Here is a 17,978-nt window from a genome sequence, read left to right as displayed (position 1 = left end):
GGGACTGGGAGCGGCACTGGGGGCACTGGGAACGGACTGGGGGCACTGGGAATGGGGGGACTGGGAATGGAGGGACTGGGAATGGGACTGGGGAACTGGGAACGGACTGGGGGGACTGGGAATGGGAATGGGGGGACTGGGAGGGGAAATGGGGGAGCTGGGAATGGACTGGGGGGACTGGGAATGGACTGGGGGGAATGGGAATGGGGGAACTGGGAATGGGACTGGGGAACTGGGAATGGACTGGGGGAACTGGGAATGGGGGGACTGGGAATGGGAATGGGGGGACTGGGAATGGGGGAACTGGGAATGGGGGGACTGGGAACAAACTGGGGGGACTGGGAGGGGGAATGGGGGAACTGGGAATGGACTGGGGGGAATGGGAATGGGGGGACTGGGAATGGAACTGGGGGGACTGGGAATGGTTATGGGGGAACTGGGAATGGGGGGACTGGGAATGGGACTGGGGAACTGGGAATGGACTGGGGGAACTGGGAATGGGGGGACTGGGAATGGGAATGGGGGGACTGGGAATGGGGGAACTGGGAATGGGGGGACTGGGAACAGACTGGGGGGACTGGGAACAAACTGGGGGGACTGGGAGGGGGAATGGGGGAACTGGGAATGGGGGAACTGGGAATGGACTGGGGGGAATGGGAATGGGGGGACTGGGAATGGAACTGGGGGGACTGGGAATGGTTATGGGGGAACTGGGAATGGGGGGACTGGGAATGGGACTGGGGAACTGGGACTGGGAATGGGGGAACTGGGAATGGGGGGACTGGGAATGGACTGGGGGGACTGGGAATGGGAATGGGGGCAACTGGGAATGGGAATGGGGGCAACTGGGAATGGGCTGGGGGGAACTGGGAATGGAAATGGGGGAATTGGGAACTGGGAAGGGCTTGGGAATTGCATGGGGAAGTGGAAAGTGAGGAGCTGGGCTAGGAAAGGGTTTGGGATTGTGGGGAAAGGGTTTGGGACTGGAAAGGGGGAAAGGGTTTGGGAATGGTCCAATGGGAACTGGGCTGGGAAAGGGTTTGGGATGCGGGAAAAGGGTTTGGGATTGTCTGGGAAAGTGTTTGGGTTTGTGGGGAAAGGGGTTGGGACTGGCCAGGGAGAAAGGGAAAGGGTTTGTGACTGGGGGGAAAGGATTTGGGATTGTGGGGAAAGGGGTTGGTGTGTGGGAAAAGGGTTTGGAGCTGTTTCGGAAAGGGTTTGGGATGTGGGAAAGGGGTTTGGGACTGGAAAGGGGGAAAGGGAAAGGGCTTGGGAATGGCCAGGGGAAGTGGAAAGTGAGGAGCTGGGCTGGGGAAGGGTTTGGGATGTGGGGAGGGGTTTGGGATGTGGGGAAGGGTTTGGGATGGTGAGGAAAGGGTTTGGGATTGTGTGGGGAAGGGTTTGGGATTGTGGGGAAGGGTTTGGGATGTGGGGAAGGGTTTGGGATTGTGTGGGGAAGGGTTTGGGATTGTGGGGAAGGGTTTGGGATGTGGGGAGGGGTTTGGGATGTGGGGAAGGGTTTGGGATGTGGGGAAGGGTTTTGGATGTGGGGAAGGGTTTGGAGCTGTTTGGGGAAGGGTTTGGGATGGTTTGGTGAAGGGTTTGGGATGGTTTGGGGAAGGGTTTGGGATGGTTTGGGGAAGGGTTTGGGATGTGGGGAAGGGTTTGGAGCTCTTTGGGGAAGGGTTTGGGACTGGCCAGGGGGAACTGGGCTGGGCAAGGGGCTCGGAACCTTCTGGAAGGGCCGGGGGGCGCCTGGGTGGGCTCAGCCCATCCCCCCCCTCCCCAGGACCACGATTTCCTGGAGAGCGAGCGGCTCTTCCTGGAGAGCCTGAAAAAAGGACCCGGAGCCGCCGTCTGCAGGGAGAGCAGTGGGTTCGGGTGCAAATGGAAATAAATAAAAATAAAAATAAAAATAAAAATAAAAATAAAAATAAAAATAAAAATAAAAATAAAAATAAAAATAAATTCCCTCCTGAGAACCTTCCCCCATCTACAGAGAGAACAGTGGGTTTGGGTACAAATAAAAGCAAAAATAAAAATAAAAATAAAAATAAAAATAAAAAGTCCCTGCTGAGAACCTTCCCCTGTCTGCAGAGAGAACAGTGGGTTTGGGTACAAATAATAAAAATAAATAAAAATAAAAGTAAAAATAAAAAAGAAATAAAAGTAAAAATAAAAAAGAAATAAAAATAAAAATAAATTCCCTGCTGAGAACCTTCCCCTTTACAAACAGGGGTTTTTGGGATGAAAGTGATTTTGGGGTGAAAATGGGAATTTTCGGATGGGAATTTTTCGGTTGGGAATTTTTGAGATGGGAATTCTGGGAATGGAATTTTAGGATGGGAATTCTGGGATGGATTTCCCACGGCTCCGTGACCGCCCCGCAGAACCGGGGCCGCTCTGTGACGTCAGCCCCGGCCGGGGCTCGCTGGCACCGGGGGTGACCGGGAGGGACCGGGGGTGACCGGGGAGCACCGGGGGGCACCGGAGGGGACACGCGGCGCGCTGCCGCTGTCTCGCCGTCGCCACCATGGCTCCGCTGTGGCTCCTGCTGGCCCTGGCCGTGCCCTCCTGGGCCACCTGGGCCACCTGCGAGGAGGTGACGCGTGCCCGCGGCCGGGGGTCCCCAGGGTCCCCAGGGTCCCCGAGGTCACCGCAGCGCCCCGGAGCCCACGGCGGGTCCCAGCCCCGTGCCCGTGCCAGGCTCTGGCACAGCCGCGCTGGCACCACAGAGGGGACAGGTGTGGCACGGGGGGTCACTGTCCCCGCGTCGGGGTGCCACTGTCCCCGTGTCCCTGTCCCTGTGTCCCTGTCACTGTGTCCCTGTCCCTGTCCCCGTGTCCCTGTCCCCGTGTCCCTGTGTCCCCGTGTCGCTCTCCCTGTCCCCGTGTCCCTGTCCCCGTGTCCCTGTCCCTGTGTCCCTGTCACTGTCCCCGTGTCCCTGTCACTGTGTCCCTGTCACTGTGTCCCTGTCCCTGTGTCCCTGTCACTGTGTCCCTGTCACTGTCCCCGTGTCCCTGTTCCCATGTTGGGGTGTCCCTGTGTCACTGTCCCTGTCCCCGTGTCCCTGTCCCTGTGTCCCTGTCACTGTCCCCGTGTCCCTGTCCCCGTGTCCCTGTCCCTGTGTCCCTGTCACTGTCCCCGTGTCCCTGTCCCTGTGTCCCTGTCCCTGTGTCCCTGTCACTGTCCCCGTGTCCCCGTGTCCCTGTCCCTGTGTCCCTGTCCCCGTGTCCCTGTCCCTGTGTCCCTGTCACTGTGTCCCTGTCACTGTCCCCATGTCCTTGTTCCCATGTTGGGGTGTCCCTGACCCCGTGTCCCTGTCTCCATGTCCCTGTCACTGTGTCCCTGTCACTGTGTCCCTGTCACTGTCCCCCTGTCACTGTCCCCGTGTCCCTGTCCCTGTGTCCCTGTGTCCCTGTCCCTGTCCCCCTGTCCCTGTTCCCATGTCAGGGTGCCACTGTCCCCGTGTCCCTGTCCCTGTGTCCCTGTCCCCGTGTCACTGTCCCCGTGTCCCTGTCACTGTGTCCCTGTCCCTGTGTCCCTGTCCCTGTCCCCGTGTCACTGTCCCCGTGTCCCTGTCCCTGTGTCCCTGTCACTGTCCCGGTGCCCCTGTCCCCTGTCCCTCTCCCTGTCCCCTGTTCCTGTCCCCATCCCTGTCCCTGTCAGGGGTGACTGGGAGGGGTCTCAGGGGTGACTGGGAGCACTCAGGGGTTACTGGGAGGGGTCTCAGTGTTACTGGGAGGTCCCAGAGGTGACTGGGAGGGGTCTCAGGGGTGACTGGGAGCACTCAGGGGTTACTGGGAGAGGTCTCAGGGGTGACTGGGAGCACTCAGGGGTTACTGGGAGGGGTCTCAGGGTTACTGGGAGGTCCCAGAGGTGACTGGGAGGGGTCTCGGGGTGACTGGGAGCACTCAGGGGTTACTGGGAGGGGTCTCAGGGTTACTGGGAGGTCCCAGAGGTGACTGGGAGGGGTCTCAGGGGTAACTGGGAGCACTGAGGGGTTACTGGGAGGGGTCTCAGGGTTACTGGGAGGTCCCAGAGGTGACTGGGAGGGGTCTCAGGGGTAACTGGGAGCACTCAGGGGTTACTGGGAGGGGTCTCAGGGGTGACTGGGAGCACTCAGGTGTTACTGGGAGGGGTCTCAGGGGTAACTGGGAGCACTCAGGGGTTACTGGGAGGGGTCTCAGGGGTGACTGGGAGCACTCAGGGGTTACTGGGAGGGGTCTCAGGGGTGACTGGGAGCACTCAGGGGTTACTGGGAGGGGTCTCAGGGGTGACTGGGAGCACTCAGGGGTTACTGGGAGGGGTCTCAGGGGTGACTGGGAGCACTCAGGGGTTACTGGGAGGGGTCTCAGTGTTACTGGGAGGGGTCTCAGGGTTACTGGGAACACTCAGGAGTTACTGGGAGGGGTCTCAGTGTTACTGGGAACACTCAGGGGTTACTGGGAGGGGTCTCAGGGGTGACTGGGAGCACTCAGGGGTTACTGGGAGGGGTCTCAGGGTTACTGGGAACACTCAGGGGTTACTGGGAGGGGTCTCAGTGTTACTGGGAGCACTCAGGGGTTACTGGGAGGGGTCTCAGGGGTGACTGGGAGCACTCAGGGGTTACTGGGAGGGGTCTCAGTGTTACTGGGAGGTCCCAGAGGTGACTGGGAGGGGTCTCAGGGGTGACTGGGGGGTCGCTCTGTCCATCCTGGGCGTTCCCGAGCTGGATGTGGGGTGGGGGAGGGGGGACACGCAATGGGGAGCATTGTTGGCCCCGCCCCCTCACAGAAGCCCCTCCCCTCCCACCGACCACGCCCCATCCCACAAGATGGCCACGCCCCCTCCGTGGCAGCCCCGCCCCCGCTCTGGTCCCGCCCCGATCTGGTCACGCCCCATATGACCACGCCCCGTTCCCGCCGTACCCCGCGCTCCAAGATGGCGGCGCCGTGGCCGGTGCCGCTGCTGGCGCTGCTGGCTGCGGGGGCGGCGCTGGGCCGGGCCGGGGGGCTCTGCCGGGGGGGCTCCGGTACCGGCACCGGCACCAGGGTGAGCACGGGGGCTCCGGGGGCAGCGGGGCAGCCCCGGTACCGGGACGGGAGTGAGCGGGAGAGCCCCGGTACCGGGATGGGAGTGAGCGGGAGAGCCCCGGTACCGGGACAGGAGTGAGCGGGAGAGCCCCGGTACCGGGACGGGAGTGAGCGGGAGAGCCCCGGTACCGGGACGGGAGTGAGCGGGAGAGCCCCGGTACCGGGATGGGAGTGAGCGGGAGAGCCCCGGTACCGGGATGGGAGTGAACGGGAGAGCCCCGGTACCGGGACTGGAGTGAGCGGGGGTCGGGATGCGGGGCCAGGAGCTCTGCTGGGGGGGCTCCGGTACCGGCACCGGCACCAGGGTGAGCTCCGGGATCACCGGGGCAGCGGGGGCGGCTCTGCGGGAGCCCGGAGCGTCCTCGGTGCGGGGCCAGCGCCCGGTAGTCGGTACACTCGGTTCCCGGCACTCTGTACCCGGTACCCGGTGTGCGTGAGGGCCCCGTGCAGGATGGGGGCTCGTTAATATTAATGAGGGGGGCGTGGCTGCGTGCCCATAGAGCCCGGATCGCTCCGCTCAGCCTGCGCGCCGCCCTCATTAATATTAATTAGGGGTGGGTCAACTAACGGCGGCCGTAGCTGCGAGGGGCGTGGCCGTGTGCTGTCCTCATTAATATTAATTAGGGGTGGGTCAACTAACGGCGGCCGTAGCTGCGAGGGGCGTGGCCGTGAGTTGTCCTCATTAATATTAATTAGGGGTGGGTCAACTAACGGCGGCCGTAGCTGCGAGGGGCGTGGCCGTGTGCTGTCCTCATTAATATTAATTAGGGGCGTGCAGAACAAGCACCAGTATCCCAAGGGACAGGGCCGCGTGTCTGTCCTCATTAATATTAATTAGGGGTGTATAAACTAATAGAGGCCATAGCTGCGAGGGGCGGGGCCGCGGGCTGCCCTCATTAATATTAATTAACGTGGTTCAGGTTCAAAGTAATGAGCCTGCTCCACCTCATTCATGCTAATGAGGGGCGGTTCTGGTTCCTGCCAGGTGATTAATATTCATGAGGGGGTTGAAGCTGCAGAGCCTCATTAGCATTAATGAGGGCGTGGGGCCGGTCATTAATATTCATGAGGCCTGTGGGGTGCCCCCACTTCCTCCTGGGGGTGTCCCCGCCCTGATGTCACCTCTGTGTCCTCCTGGTGCCACCCTTGTGTCACCCCTGTGTCCCCCTGGCATCCCCCTGGTGTCACCCCCGTGTCCCTGTCCTGGTGTCACCCCCGTGTCACCCCCGTGTCACCCCCGTGTCACCCCCGTGTCACCCTGATGTCCCCCTGTGTCCCCCCAGGCCGGTGACACTGAGAGCTGCCGGGTGAGCCTGAGCCTGGAGCACTCCTTCGAGCTGGGTGAGGGACAGGGACACTGGGGACATCGCTGGGGACATCACTGGGGACACTGGGGACATCGCTGGGGACACTGGGGACATCGCCGGGGACATTGGGGACATCGCTGGGGACACTGGGGACATCGCAGGGGACATTGGGGACATCGCAGGGGACATTGGGGACATCGCTGGGGACACTGGGGACATCACTGGGGACATTGGGGACATCACTGGGGACATCGCTGGGGACATTGGGGACATCGCAGGGGACATTGGGGACATCGCTGGGGATATTGGGGACATCACTGGGGACACTGGGGACATCGCAGGGGACATTGGGGACATCGCTGGGGATATTGGGGACATCGCTGGGGACACTGGGGACATCGCCTGGGACATTGGGGACATCACTGGGGACATTGGGGACATCGCAGGGGACATTGGGGACATCGCTGGGGACATTGGGGACATCACTGGGGACGCTGGGGACATCGCCTGGGACATTGGGGACATCACTGGGGACATTGGGGACATCGCAGGGGACATTGGGGACATCGCTGGGGACATTGGGGACATCACTGGCGACATTGGGGACATTGCTGGGGACATTGGGGACATCACTGGGGACATCGCTGGGGATATTGGGGACATTGCTGGGGATATTTGGACATCGCTGGGGACACTGGGGACATCGCAGGGGACATTGGGGACATCGCTGGGGACATTGGGGACATCGCTGGGGACACTGGGGACATCACTGGGGATATTTGGGACATCGCCTGGGACATTGGGGACATCGCTGGGGACATTGGGGACATCGCTGGGGACATTGGGGACATCGCAGGGGACATTGGGGACATCGCTGGGGACATTGGGGACATCGCTGGGGACACTGGGGACATCGCAGGGGACATTGAGACATCGCAGGGGACATTGGGGACATCGCTGGGGATATTGGGGACATCGCAGGGGACATTGGGGACATCGCCGGGGACATCGCTGGGGATATTGGGGACATCACTGGGGACATTGGGGACATCGCTGGGGACACTGGGGACATCGCAGGGGACATTGGGACATCGCAGGGGACATTGGGGACATCGCTGGGGATATTGGGGACATCGCTGGGGACATTGGGGACATCGCTGGGGATATTTGGGACATCGCTGGGGACATTGGGGACATCGCTGGGGATATTTGGGACATCGCTGGGGACATTGGGGACATCGCTGGGGATATTTGGGACATCACTGGGGACATTGGGGACATCGCTGGGGACATTGGGGACATCGCAGGGGACACTGGGGATATCACAGGGGACATTGGGACATCGCAGGGGACATTGGGGACATCACTGGGGATACTGGGGACATCGCAGGGGACATTGGGGACATCACTGGGGACATTAGGGACATCGCTGGGGACATTGGGGACATCGCCTGGGACATTGGGGACATCGCTGGGGACACTGGGGACATCGCAGGGGACATTGGGGACATCGCTGGGGACATTGGGGACCTCACTGGGGACATTGGGGACATTGCTGGGGATATTTGGACATCGCTGGGGACACTGGGGACATCACAGGGGACATTGGGACATCGCAGGGGACATTGGGGACATCGCAGGGGACATTGGGGACATCGCTGGGGAGATTGGGGACATGGGGCATGGGGACATTGGGGACACAGGGACAGGGGGACACTGGGACATTGGGGGGACACTGGGGACATGGGGACATTGGGACACTGAGCTGGGTGGCAGGATGGGGACATGGAGGTGGCGCTGGGGATGTGGGAATGGGGGCACTGGGACAGGGGTGGCACTGGGAACACAGGGGTGGCACTGAGGGTACAGGGACACAGGTGGCACTGGGGGCACAGGGGTGGCACTGGGGACGCCAGGCTGGGGGTGGCACTGGGGACATTGGGGGCTGGGGACACAGTGATAGGGTGGCACTGGGACATGGGGACGGGGGGCGGAGGGACAGGGGTGACACTGGGGGAGGAGGGACAGGGGTGACACTGGGGGAGGAGGGACAGGGGTGACACTGGGGGCATGGGGTGGCACCGGGGACGCCAGGCTGGGGGTGGCACTCGGGACATGGGGACAGGGGTGGCACTGGGGGCACAGGGGTGGCACCGGGGGCATGGGGACCGGGCTGTCCTGGGTGCCAATGCCATGTCCCCATGTCTCCTTGTCCCCATGTCTCCATGTCCTCGTGTCCCCTGTCCCTCCATGTCTCTGTCTCCCCCTGTCCCCATGTCCCCCTATCCCCATTCCCCCATCTGTGTCCCCTGTCCCTGTCCCTGTCCCCGTCCCTGTCCCTGTTCCCTGTCCCCTGTCCCCTGTCCCTGTCTGCTCTCCCTGTCCCTGTCCCCTGTCTCCGTCCCTGTCCCCTGTCCCTGTCCCCTGTCCCTGTCCCCGTCCCCATCCCTGTCCCTGTCCCCTGTCCCCTGTTCCCTGTCCCTGTCCCCTGTCCCCTGTCCCTGTCCCCTGTCCCTGTCCCCTGTCCCCTGTCCCTGTCCCCTGTCCCTGTCTGCTCTCCCTCTCCCTGTCCCTGTCCCCTGTCCCCATGTCCCTGTCCCCATCCCCAGACGATGCACCGCGGTTCCGCCGCCGGGGGACGCTGGCCCTGAGCTGGGGCCCCGAGCCCGCGCTGGCGCTGACCCAGAAACCGCTCGGGGACGAGGAACGGGCCCGGCTCCGGGTCAGGGACGGCACCGGGGACACCGCGGGGACACCGGGACACGGAGACATTGGGACATGGGGGACGTGGGGGGACAGGGGGACACCAGGACACGGGGGACATGGGGGGACACGGGGGGACATGGGGATACTGCGGGGACACCAGGACACGGGAGACATGGGGGGACACGGGGGGACATGGGGGGACAGGGGGACACCGGGACACGGGGGGACATGGGGATACTGCGGGGACACCAGGACACGGGGGACACGGGGGGACACGGGGGGACATGGGGGGACAGGGGGACACCGGGACACGGGGGGACATGGGGATACTGCGGGGACACCAGGACACGGGGGACATGGGGGGACATGGGGGGACATGGGGGGACAGGGGGACACCGGGACACGGGGGACATGGGGATACTGCGGGGACACCAGGACATCGGGGGACACGGGAGGGACACTGGGACACCACAGGGACACCGGGACACAAGGGACACGGGGGGACAACGTGAGGACACCGGGACATGGCGGGGACACTGGGACATGGGGGGACATCGGGACACGAGGTGACACCAGGACACGGGGGGACATGGGGGGCACTGAAGGGACAGCGAGAGACAGAGGGACAGCAGGGGGGCACTGGGGACACTGAGGTGACACCAGGTGACACCGGTGTCCCCACAGGAGGTGGCCGCGTGGGATGGGCTGTACCGGGTGCGGGTCAGGGGTGACACTGGGTGACACTAGGGTGGCACTGGGTGACACTGGGTGACACCGGTGACACCGGTGTCCCCACAGGAGGTGGCTGCGCGGGACGGGCTGTACCGGGTGCGGGTCAGGGGTGACACTGGGTGACACTGGGTGACACTAGGGTGGCACTGGGTGACACTGGGTGACACTGGTGACACCGGTGACACCGGTGTCCCCACAGGAGGTGGCCGCGCGGGACGGGCTGTACCGGGTGCGGGTCAGGGGTGACACTGGGTGACACTGGGTGACACTAGGGTGGCACTGGGTGACACTGGTGACACCGGTGACACCGGTGTCCCCACAGGAGGTGGCCGCGCGGGACGGGCTGTACCGGGTGCGGGTCAGGGGTGACACTGGGTGACACTGGGTGACACTAGGGTGGCACTGGGTGACACTGGGTGACACTGGTGACACCGGTGACACCGGTGTCCCCACAGGAGGTGGCCGCGCGGGACGGGCTGTACCGGGTGCGGGTCAGGGGTGACACTGGGTGACACTGGGTGACACTAGGGTGGCACTGGGTGACACTGGGTGACACTGGTGACACCGGTGACACCGGTGTCCCCACAGGAGGTGGCCGCGCGGGACGGGCTGTACCGGGTGCGGGTCCCCCGCAGGCCCCTGGGCCCAGGAGAGGAGGGCGGCTCCGAGTTTGTCACCTCCTTCGTCAGGGCGGTGAGTGACAGGGACACCCCTGGGACACACGGGGACACCCCGGGGGACACCCTGACCTGGGACATCCTGGGGACACTCTGGGGACACCCTGACCTGGGACATCCCTGTGACACCTGGGGACACCCTGGGGACACCCCTGGGAACACTGGGGACACCCTGGGACACTCCTGGGACACCCTGGGGACACTCTGGGGACATCCTGGGGACACCCCTGGGACACCTCTATGACACTTCTGTGACACCTCTGAGACACCCTGGGACACCCCTGGGGACACTGTGGGGACACTGGGGACACCCTGGGACAGCCTGACCTGGGACATCCTGGGGACACTCTGGGGACACCCTGACCTGGGACATCCCTGTGACACCTGGGGACACCCTGGGGACACCCTGGGACACTCCTGGGACACCCTGGGGACATCCTGGGACACCTCTATGACACTTCTGTGACACCTCTGGGACACCCCTGGGGACACTCTGGGGACACTAGGGACACCCTGGGACAGCCTGACCTGGGACATCCCTGGGGACACTCTGGGGACACTGGGGACACCCTGGGACAGCCTGACCTGGGACATCCCTGGGGACACTCTGGGGACACCCCTGGGACACCCTTGGGACACCTCTGTGACACCTGGGGACACCTGGGGACACCCTGACCTAAGACATCCTGTGGACACCCTGGGGACACTGGGGACACCCCTGGGATGTCCTGAGACACTCTGGGACACCTCCTCATGTCCCTGTGTCCCTGTCCCCTCACATGTCCTCATGTCCCTGTCCCCTCATGTCCCCTCACGTGTCCCCTTGTCCCCATGTCCCTGTGTCCCCATCCCCTCATGTCCCCTCGTGTCCCCTTGTCCCCATGTCCCTGTGTCCCTGTCCCCTCATGTCCCCTCATGTCCCCTCATGTCCCCTCATGTGTCCCCGTGTCCCCGTGTCCCTGTCCCCTCATATATCCCTTTGTCCTCATGTCCCCTCACATGTCCCCTCTCGTGTCCCCTCACGTGTTCCCATGTCCCCATGTCCCCATGTCCCTGTCCCCTCATGTCCCCTCATGTGTCCCCATGTCCCTGTCCCCTCATGTCCCCTCATGTGTCCCCATGTCCCTGTCCCCTCATGTCCCCTCACGTGTCCCCACGTCCCCTGCCGTGTCCCCTGCCGTGTCCCCTGCCGTGTCCCCTGCCGTGTGGCAGTGTGCCCTGCTGGAGTCACACCTGTCGGACCAGCTGTCGCTGCACCTGGACGTGGCCGGGCACGTGGTGGCCCTGGGGGTGGTGGCAGCGCCGGGCACCTGCCGGGGCTCCCAGGTGGAGGATGGGCACCTGGAGCTCTTCAACACCTCGGTGGCACTGAGACAGCCCCTGCCTGCCGCCACGTGAGGGACGGGGACAGAGGGGACAGGGGACAGGGATGGGGACGGGGACGGGGATGGGGACAGGGATGGGGGACAGGGGACAGGGATGGGGATGGGGACGGGGATGGGGGACAGGGGACAGGGATGGGGATGGGGGACAGGGGACAGGGATGGGGGACAGGGATGGGGATGGGGATGGGCACAGGGATGGGGACAGAGGGGACAGGGGACAGGGGACAGGGACGGGGACAGGGATGGGGACAGGGACGGGGACGGGGACAGGGATGGGGACAGGGATGGGGATGGGGACAGGGATGGGGACAGAGGGGACAGGGGATGGGGACGGGGATGGGGACAGGGATGGGGGACAGGGGACAGGGGACAGGGATGGGGATGGGGACGGGGACGGGGATGGGGGACAGGGGACAGGGATGGGGATGGGGACGGGGATGGGGATGGGGATGGGGACAGGGATGGGGATGGGGATGGGGACAGAGATGGGGATGGGGACAGGGATGGGGGACATGGATGGGGACGGGGATGGGGACAGGGACGGGGACGGGGATGGGGATGGGGATGGGGACAGGGGACAGGGATGGGGACGGGGACGGGGATGGGGGACAGGGGACAGGGACGGGGATGGGGATGGGGACGGGGATGGGGACAGGGATGGGGATGGGGATGGGGACAGGGATGGGGATGGGGATGGGGATGGGGACAGAGATGGGGATGGGGACAGGGATGGGGATGGGGACAGAGATGGGGATGGGGACAGAGATGGGGATGGGGACAGGGATGGGGACAGGGACGGGGACGGGGATGGGCACAGGGGACAGGGATGGGGACGGGGACAGGGATGGGGATGGGGAAAGGGATAGGGACGGGGACGGGAACAGGGATGAGGATGGGGACAGGGATGGGGACAGGGGACAGGGATGGGGACGGGGGATGGGAATAGGGACATGGACGGGGATGGGGACAGGAACAGCGACAGGGATGGGGACAGGGGATGGGGATGGGGACAGGGACGGGGATGGGGACAGGGATGGGGACGGGACATGGGGATATGGGGGGGACACAGGGACAGGGGACAGGGATGGGGACAGGGAACAGGGGACGGGGGAACATGGGGGGACATGGGGACAGGGGGCATTGGGGGATGTGGGGACACGGGGACATGGGGGGACAGTGGAGGACATTGACCTGGGTGTCCCCAGCACCTGAGTGACACTGGGACACGGGGGGGACGTGGGGACACACTGGGGACACTGACCTGGCAGTCCCCAAGCCTCGGTGGCCTCGTGCCACGCCCTGCTGCCACGTGAGTGACAGGGACGGGGGGACACTGTGGGGACAGCCTGGGGACACTGAGGGACATGGGGACACCGTGGGGACAGCAAGAGACAGCCTGGGGACACTGAGGGACATGGGGACACCGTGGGGACAGCAAGAGACAGCCTGGGGACACTGAGGGACATGGGGACACCGTGGGGACAGCAAGAGACAGCCTGGGGACACTGAGGGACATGGGGACACCGTGGGGACAGCAAGAGACAGCCTGGGGACACTGAGGGACATGGGGACACCGTGGGACATTGGGACACTGGGACATGGGGACACTGTGGGACATTGGGGACACGGGGACATGGGGACACGGTGACCCTGGGGTGATTTTGGGGCTGGTTCAGTTTTGGGGGTTACCCCTGGGGGCAGGGGGGAAGTTTTGGGGTGGCCGTGACCCCCTGTGTCCCCTCCTGATGTCCCCAATGTCCTGAATGTCCCCAGTGTCCCCCAATGTCCCCTGGCTGTCCCCAGTGTCCCCGATGTCCCCAGTGTCCCCGATGTCCCCAATGTCCCCAGTGTCCCCGATGTTCCCAGTGTCCCTGATGTCCCTGATGTCCCCAATGTCTCCAGTGTCCCCGATGTCCCCAATGTCCCCAATGGCCCCAATATCCCCTGGCTGTCCCCAATGTCCCCGATGTCCCCAATGTCTCCAGTGTCCCCAGTGTCCCTGATGTCCCCAATGTCCTCAGTGTCCCTGATGTCCCCAGTGTCCCCAACCCCCTCAATGTCTCCCCGATGTCCCCAATGTCCCCAATGTCCCCGATGTCCCCAGTGTCCCCAACCCCCTCAATGTCTCCCCGATGTCCCCAATGTCCCCTGGCTGTCCCCAATGTCCCTGATGTCACCCATGTCCCCAGTGTACCCAACCCCCTGATGTTCCCAATGTCCGCTGGCTGTCCCAAATGTCCCCATTGTCCCCGCTGTCCCCAATGTCCCTGCTGTCCCCGATGTCCCCATTGTCCCCATTGTCCCCGCTGTCCCCAGCCCTGAGACCGCCGCCTTCATCCGGCACCTGGAGCAGGAGCAGGCCCAGCGCGCGCGGAACCCGCAGGAGCAGAAATCCTTCTTTGCCAAATACGTGAGGGACACCCCAAAACCTCCTGGGGACCCCAAAACCTCCTGGGGACACCCCAAAACCTCCTGGGGACACCCCAAAACATCCTCGGGACCCCAAAAATCACCTGGGACACTCAAAAATCACCTGAGACACCCCAAAACCTTCTGGGACCCCAAAAATCACCTGGGACACCCCAAAACCTCCTGGGGACACCCCAGAACCTCCTGGGGACCCCAAAACCTCCTGGGGACCCCAAAACCTCCTGGGGACACCCCAAAACCTCCGGGGGACCCCAGAACCTCCTGGGGACCCCCAAAACCTCCTGGGGACACCCCAAAACCTCCGGGGGACCCCAGAACCTCCTGGGGACCCCAAAAATCACCTGGGACACCCAAAAATCACCTGAGACACCCCAAAACCTTCTGGGACCCCAAAAATCACCTGGGACACCCCAAAACCCTCCTGGGACACCAAAACCTCCTGGGACACCCCAGAACCTCCTGGGGACCCCAAAGCCTCCTGGAGACACCTCAAAAACACCGAGGGACACCCCAAAACCTCCTGGACCCCAAAAATCACCTGGGACACCCCAGAACCTCCTGGGGACACCAAAACCTCCTGGGGACCCCAAAAATCACCTGGAACACCCAAAAACCACCTGGGGACCCCAAAACCACCTGAGGACCCCAAAAACTACCTGAGGCACCCCAAAAATCACCTAGGACACCCCAAAATTCATCCGGGAACCCCAGAAAACACCTGGGGCACCCCAAAACCACCTGGGACACCCCAAAAATCACCCAGGACCCCCAAATCCCACCCAAAAATTCACTGCCCCAAAATCCACCTACACCCCAAAAACCTCAAATCCCCTGAACCCCCCAACCCTCCTGAACCCCCAAACCCCTCCTGGCCCCCCCAAAACTCCTCCTGAACCCCCAAACCCCTCCTGCACCCCCAAAATTCCTCCTGCATCCCCCAAACCCCTCCTGCATCCCCAAACTCTCCCCACACCTCGCGGGATTGGGATTTTGGGGTGACCCCCCCCGTTTGAGATGGGGGCAGGGTGGGTTTCGGGGTGACCCCTCCCCATTGTGGGGGGGGTTTGGGCTGATTTTGGGGTGATTTGGGGTGGATTTTGGGGTGATCATGGGGTGATTCAGGATGGATTTTGGGGTGACTCCCCCATTTCCCATTTGTGGTGATCTGGGGCTGAATTTGGGGTGATTTTAGGTGGATTTTGGGGTGAGCACCCCATTTGGGGTGGGTGTTGGGGTGACCCCACTCATCTGCAGGGGATTTTGGGGTGGATTTTGGGGTGACCCCCAATTTCCCTTTTGGGAGTAGATTTAGGGTGTTTTTGGGCTGATTTTGGGCTGATTTTGGGGTGATGCCCCCATTTGGGAGGTGGATTTTGGGGTGACCCCCTCATTGGGGCCAATTTTGGGGTGACCCCCAGTTTTCCATTTGGGAGTGGATTTTGGGGTGGTTTGGGGCTGATTTTGGATGGATTTTGGGGTGGATTTTGGGGTGATTTGGGGTGGATTTTGGGGTGATTTGTGGTGGATTCTGGGGTAAAATTTGGAGTGAATTTGGGGGTGAATTGGGGCTGATTTTGGGGTGGCACCCCCAAATTTTGGGTGAATTTTGGGGTGATTTGGGGCTGATTTTGCGGTGGATTTCGGGGTGATTTTGGATTGATTTTGGGGTGGATTTTGGGGTGATTTTAGGCTCATTTTGGGCTGTATTTGGGCTCATTTTGAGGTGATTTGGGCTGATTTGGGGTGGATTTTGGGCTCATTTTAGGGTGGATTTTGGGCTCATTTTGGGGTGATTTGGGGTGGATTTTGGGGTGATTTTGGGCTCATTTTAGGGTGGATTTTGGGCTCATTTTGGGGTGTATTTTGGGCTCATTTTAGGGTGGATTTTGGGCTCATTTTGGGGTGATTTGGGGTGGATTTTGGGGTGGATTTTGGGCTCATTTTGGGGTGATTTGGGGTGGATTCTGGGCTGATTTTGGGGTGGATTTTGGGGTGATTTAGGCTGATTCGGGGTGACCCCCTCCTCTCCCCACAGTGGATGTACATCATCCCCATCGTGCTCTTCCTCATGATGTCCGGAGCCCCCGACGCCGGGGGGGCGCAGGGGGGGGGCACGGGGGGTGGGGGGGGGGGCGGGGGTCAGGTGAGACCCCCCCCAAAAAAAAATCACCCCCTGACCCCCCCACGTGGGGGATGGGCAATAAAGCTGTGGGAGACCCCGAATGTGGTGTGACCCCCCCCAAATCTGTGTGACCCCAAATCTGTGAGAGACCCCAAATGTGGGGGTGAGACCCCAAATCTGGGTGTGACCCCAAATCTGTGAGAGACCCCAAATGTGGGGGTGAGACCCCAAATCTGGGTGTGACCCCAAATCTGTGAGAGACCCCAAATGTGGGGGTGAGACCCCAAATCTGGGTGTGACCCCAAATCTGTGAGAGACCCCGAATGTGGGTGTGACCCCCCCCAAATCTGGGTGACCCCAAATCTGTGAGAGACTCCAAATGTGGGTGTGACCCCCCCCAAATCTGGGTGACCCCAAATCTGTGAGAGACCCAAATGTGGGTGTGACCCCCCCAAATCTGGGTGACCCCCAATCTGTGAGAGACCCCAAATGTGGGGGTGAGACCCCAAATCTGGGTGACCCCAAATCTGTGAGAGACCCCAAATGTGGGTGTGAGACCCCAAATCTGGGTGTGACCCCAAATCTGTGAGAGACCCCAAATGTGGGGGTGAGACCCCAAATCTGGGTGTGACCCCAAATCTGTGAGAGACCCCAAATGTGGGGGTGAGACCCCAAATCTGGGTGTGACCCCAAATCTGTGAGAGACCCCAAATGTGGGGGTGAGACCCCAAATCTGGGTGTGACCCCAAATCTGTGAGAGACCCCAAATGTGGGGGTGAGACCCCAAATCTGGGTGTGACCCAAATCTGTGAGAGACCCCAAATGTGGGGGTGAGACCCCAAATCTGGGTGTGACCTCAAATCTGTGAGAGACCCCAAATGTGGGGGTGAGACCCCAAATCTGGGTGACCCCAAATCTGTGAGAGACCCCAAATGTGGGGGTGACACCCCAAATCTGGGTGACCCCAAATCTGTGAGAGACCCCAAATGTGGGGGTGAGACCCCAAATCTGGGTGTGACCCCAAATCTGTGAGAGACCCCAAATGTGGGGGTGAGACCCCAAATCTGGGTGTGACCCCCCCCCTTAAATCTGGGTAGGTCACCCCTAAGTCTGTGTGTGACCCCAAATCTGTGTGACCCACCCCCCAAATATGAGTGTAACCCCCAAATCCGGGCGTGACTCCCCAAATCTGGCTGTGAGCCCCTCTAATCCAAGTGTGACCCCCCCCAAATCCAGGTGTGACCCCCAAATCCGGGAGTAACATCCCCAAATGTGGGAGGGACCCCCCCAGTCCGGGAGCACGGGGCCTGACTGCTGAGAGCTCCGGGGGTCCAGGGGGTCCCCACGGCCCGGCTCTTTTGGGGGGGACCCCAAAACCTCGGCTCTGCCCCGGGGGGAGCCCGGAAAGGGAATTGGGGGCAGGGGGCGGAGCTTGCAAGGACGGCCACGCCCCGTTATTCAAATATGAGAGAACCCGGGGCTGTATGCAAATACCAAAGCAAATACAGAGGCGGTTCTGTGCGATATAACCACGCCCCTTTATG

At 62.2% G+C, this 17,978-nt stretch overlaps 1 protein-coding gene across 1 annotated transcript; it reads left to right on the top strand.

The window, feature by feature from the left end:
• The first annotated feature begins 4,890 nt into the window (after positions 1-4,890).
• Positions 4,891-16,560, top strand: LOC137465667 (ER membrane protein complex subunit 10-like). Its single transcript, XM_068177729.1, has 7 exons — positions 4,891-5,034; positions 6,359-6,416; positions 8,992-9,104; positions 10,409-10,513; positions 11,710-11,891; positions 14,199-14,292; positions 16,348-16,560. The coding sequence occupies exons 1-7, from the start codon at positions 4,924-4,926 to the stop codon at positions 16,543-16,545; spliced, it is 861 nt and encodes a 286-aa protein (XP_068033830.1). The 5' UTR covers positions 4,891-4,923; the 3' UTR covers positions 16,546-16,560.
• Positions 16,561-17,978: the final 1,418 nt, after the last annotated feature.

This window comes from Anomalospiza imberbis, unplaced genomic scaffold, assembly GCF_031753505.1.
Source record: "Anomalospiza imberbis isolate Cuckoo-Finch-1a 21T00152 unplaced genomic scaffold, ASM3175350v1 scaffold_101, whole genome shotgun sequence".
NCBI classification, from domain to species: Eukaryota; Metazoa; Chordata; class Aves; order Passeriformes; family Viduidae; genus Anomalospiza; species Anomalospiza imberbis.
The sequence above is the reverse complement of the archived record's forward strand: the minus strand, read 5'-3'. Positions and strand labels throughout refer to the sequence as shown.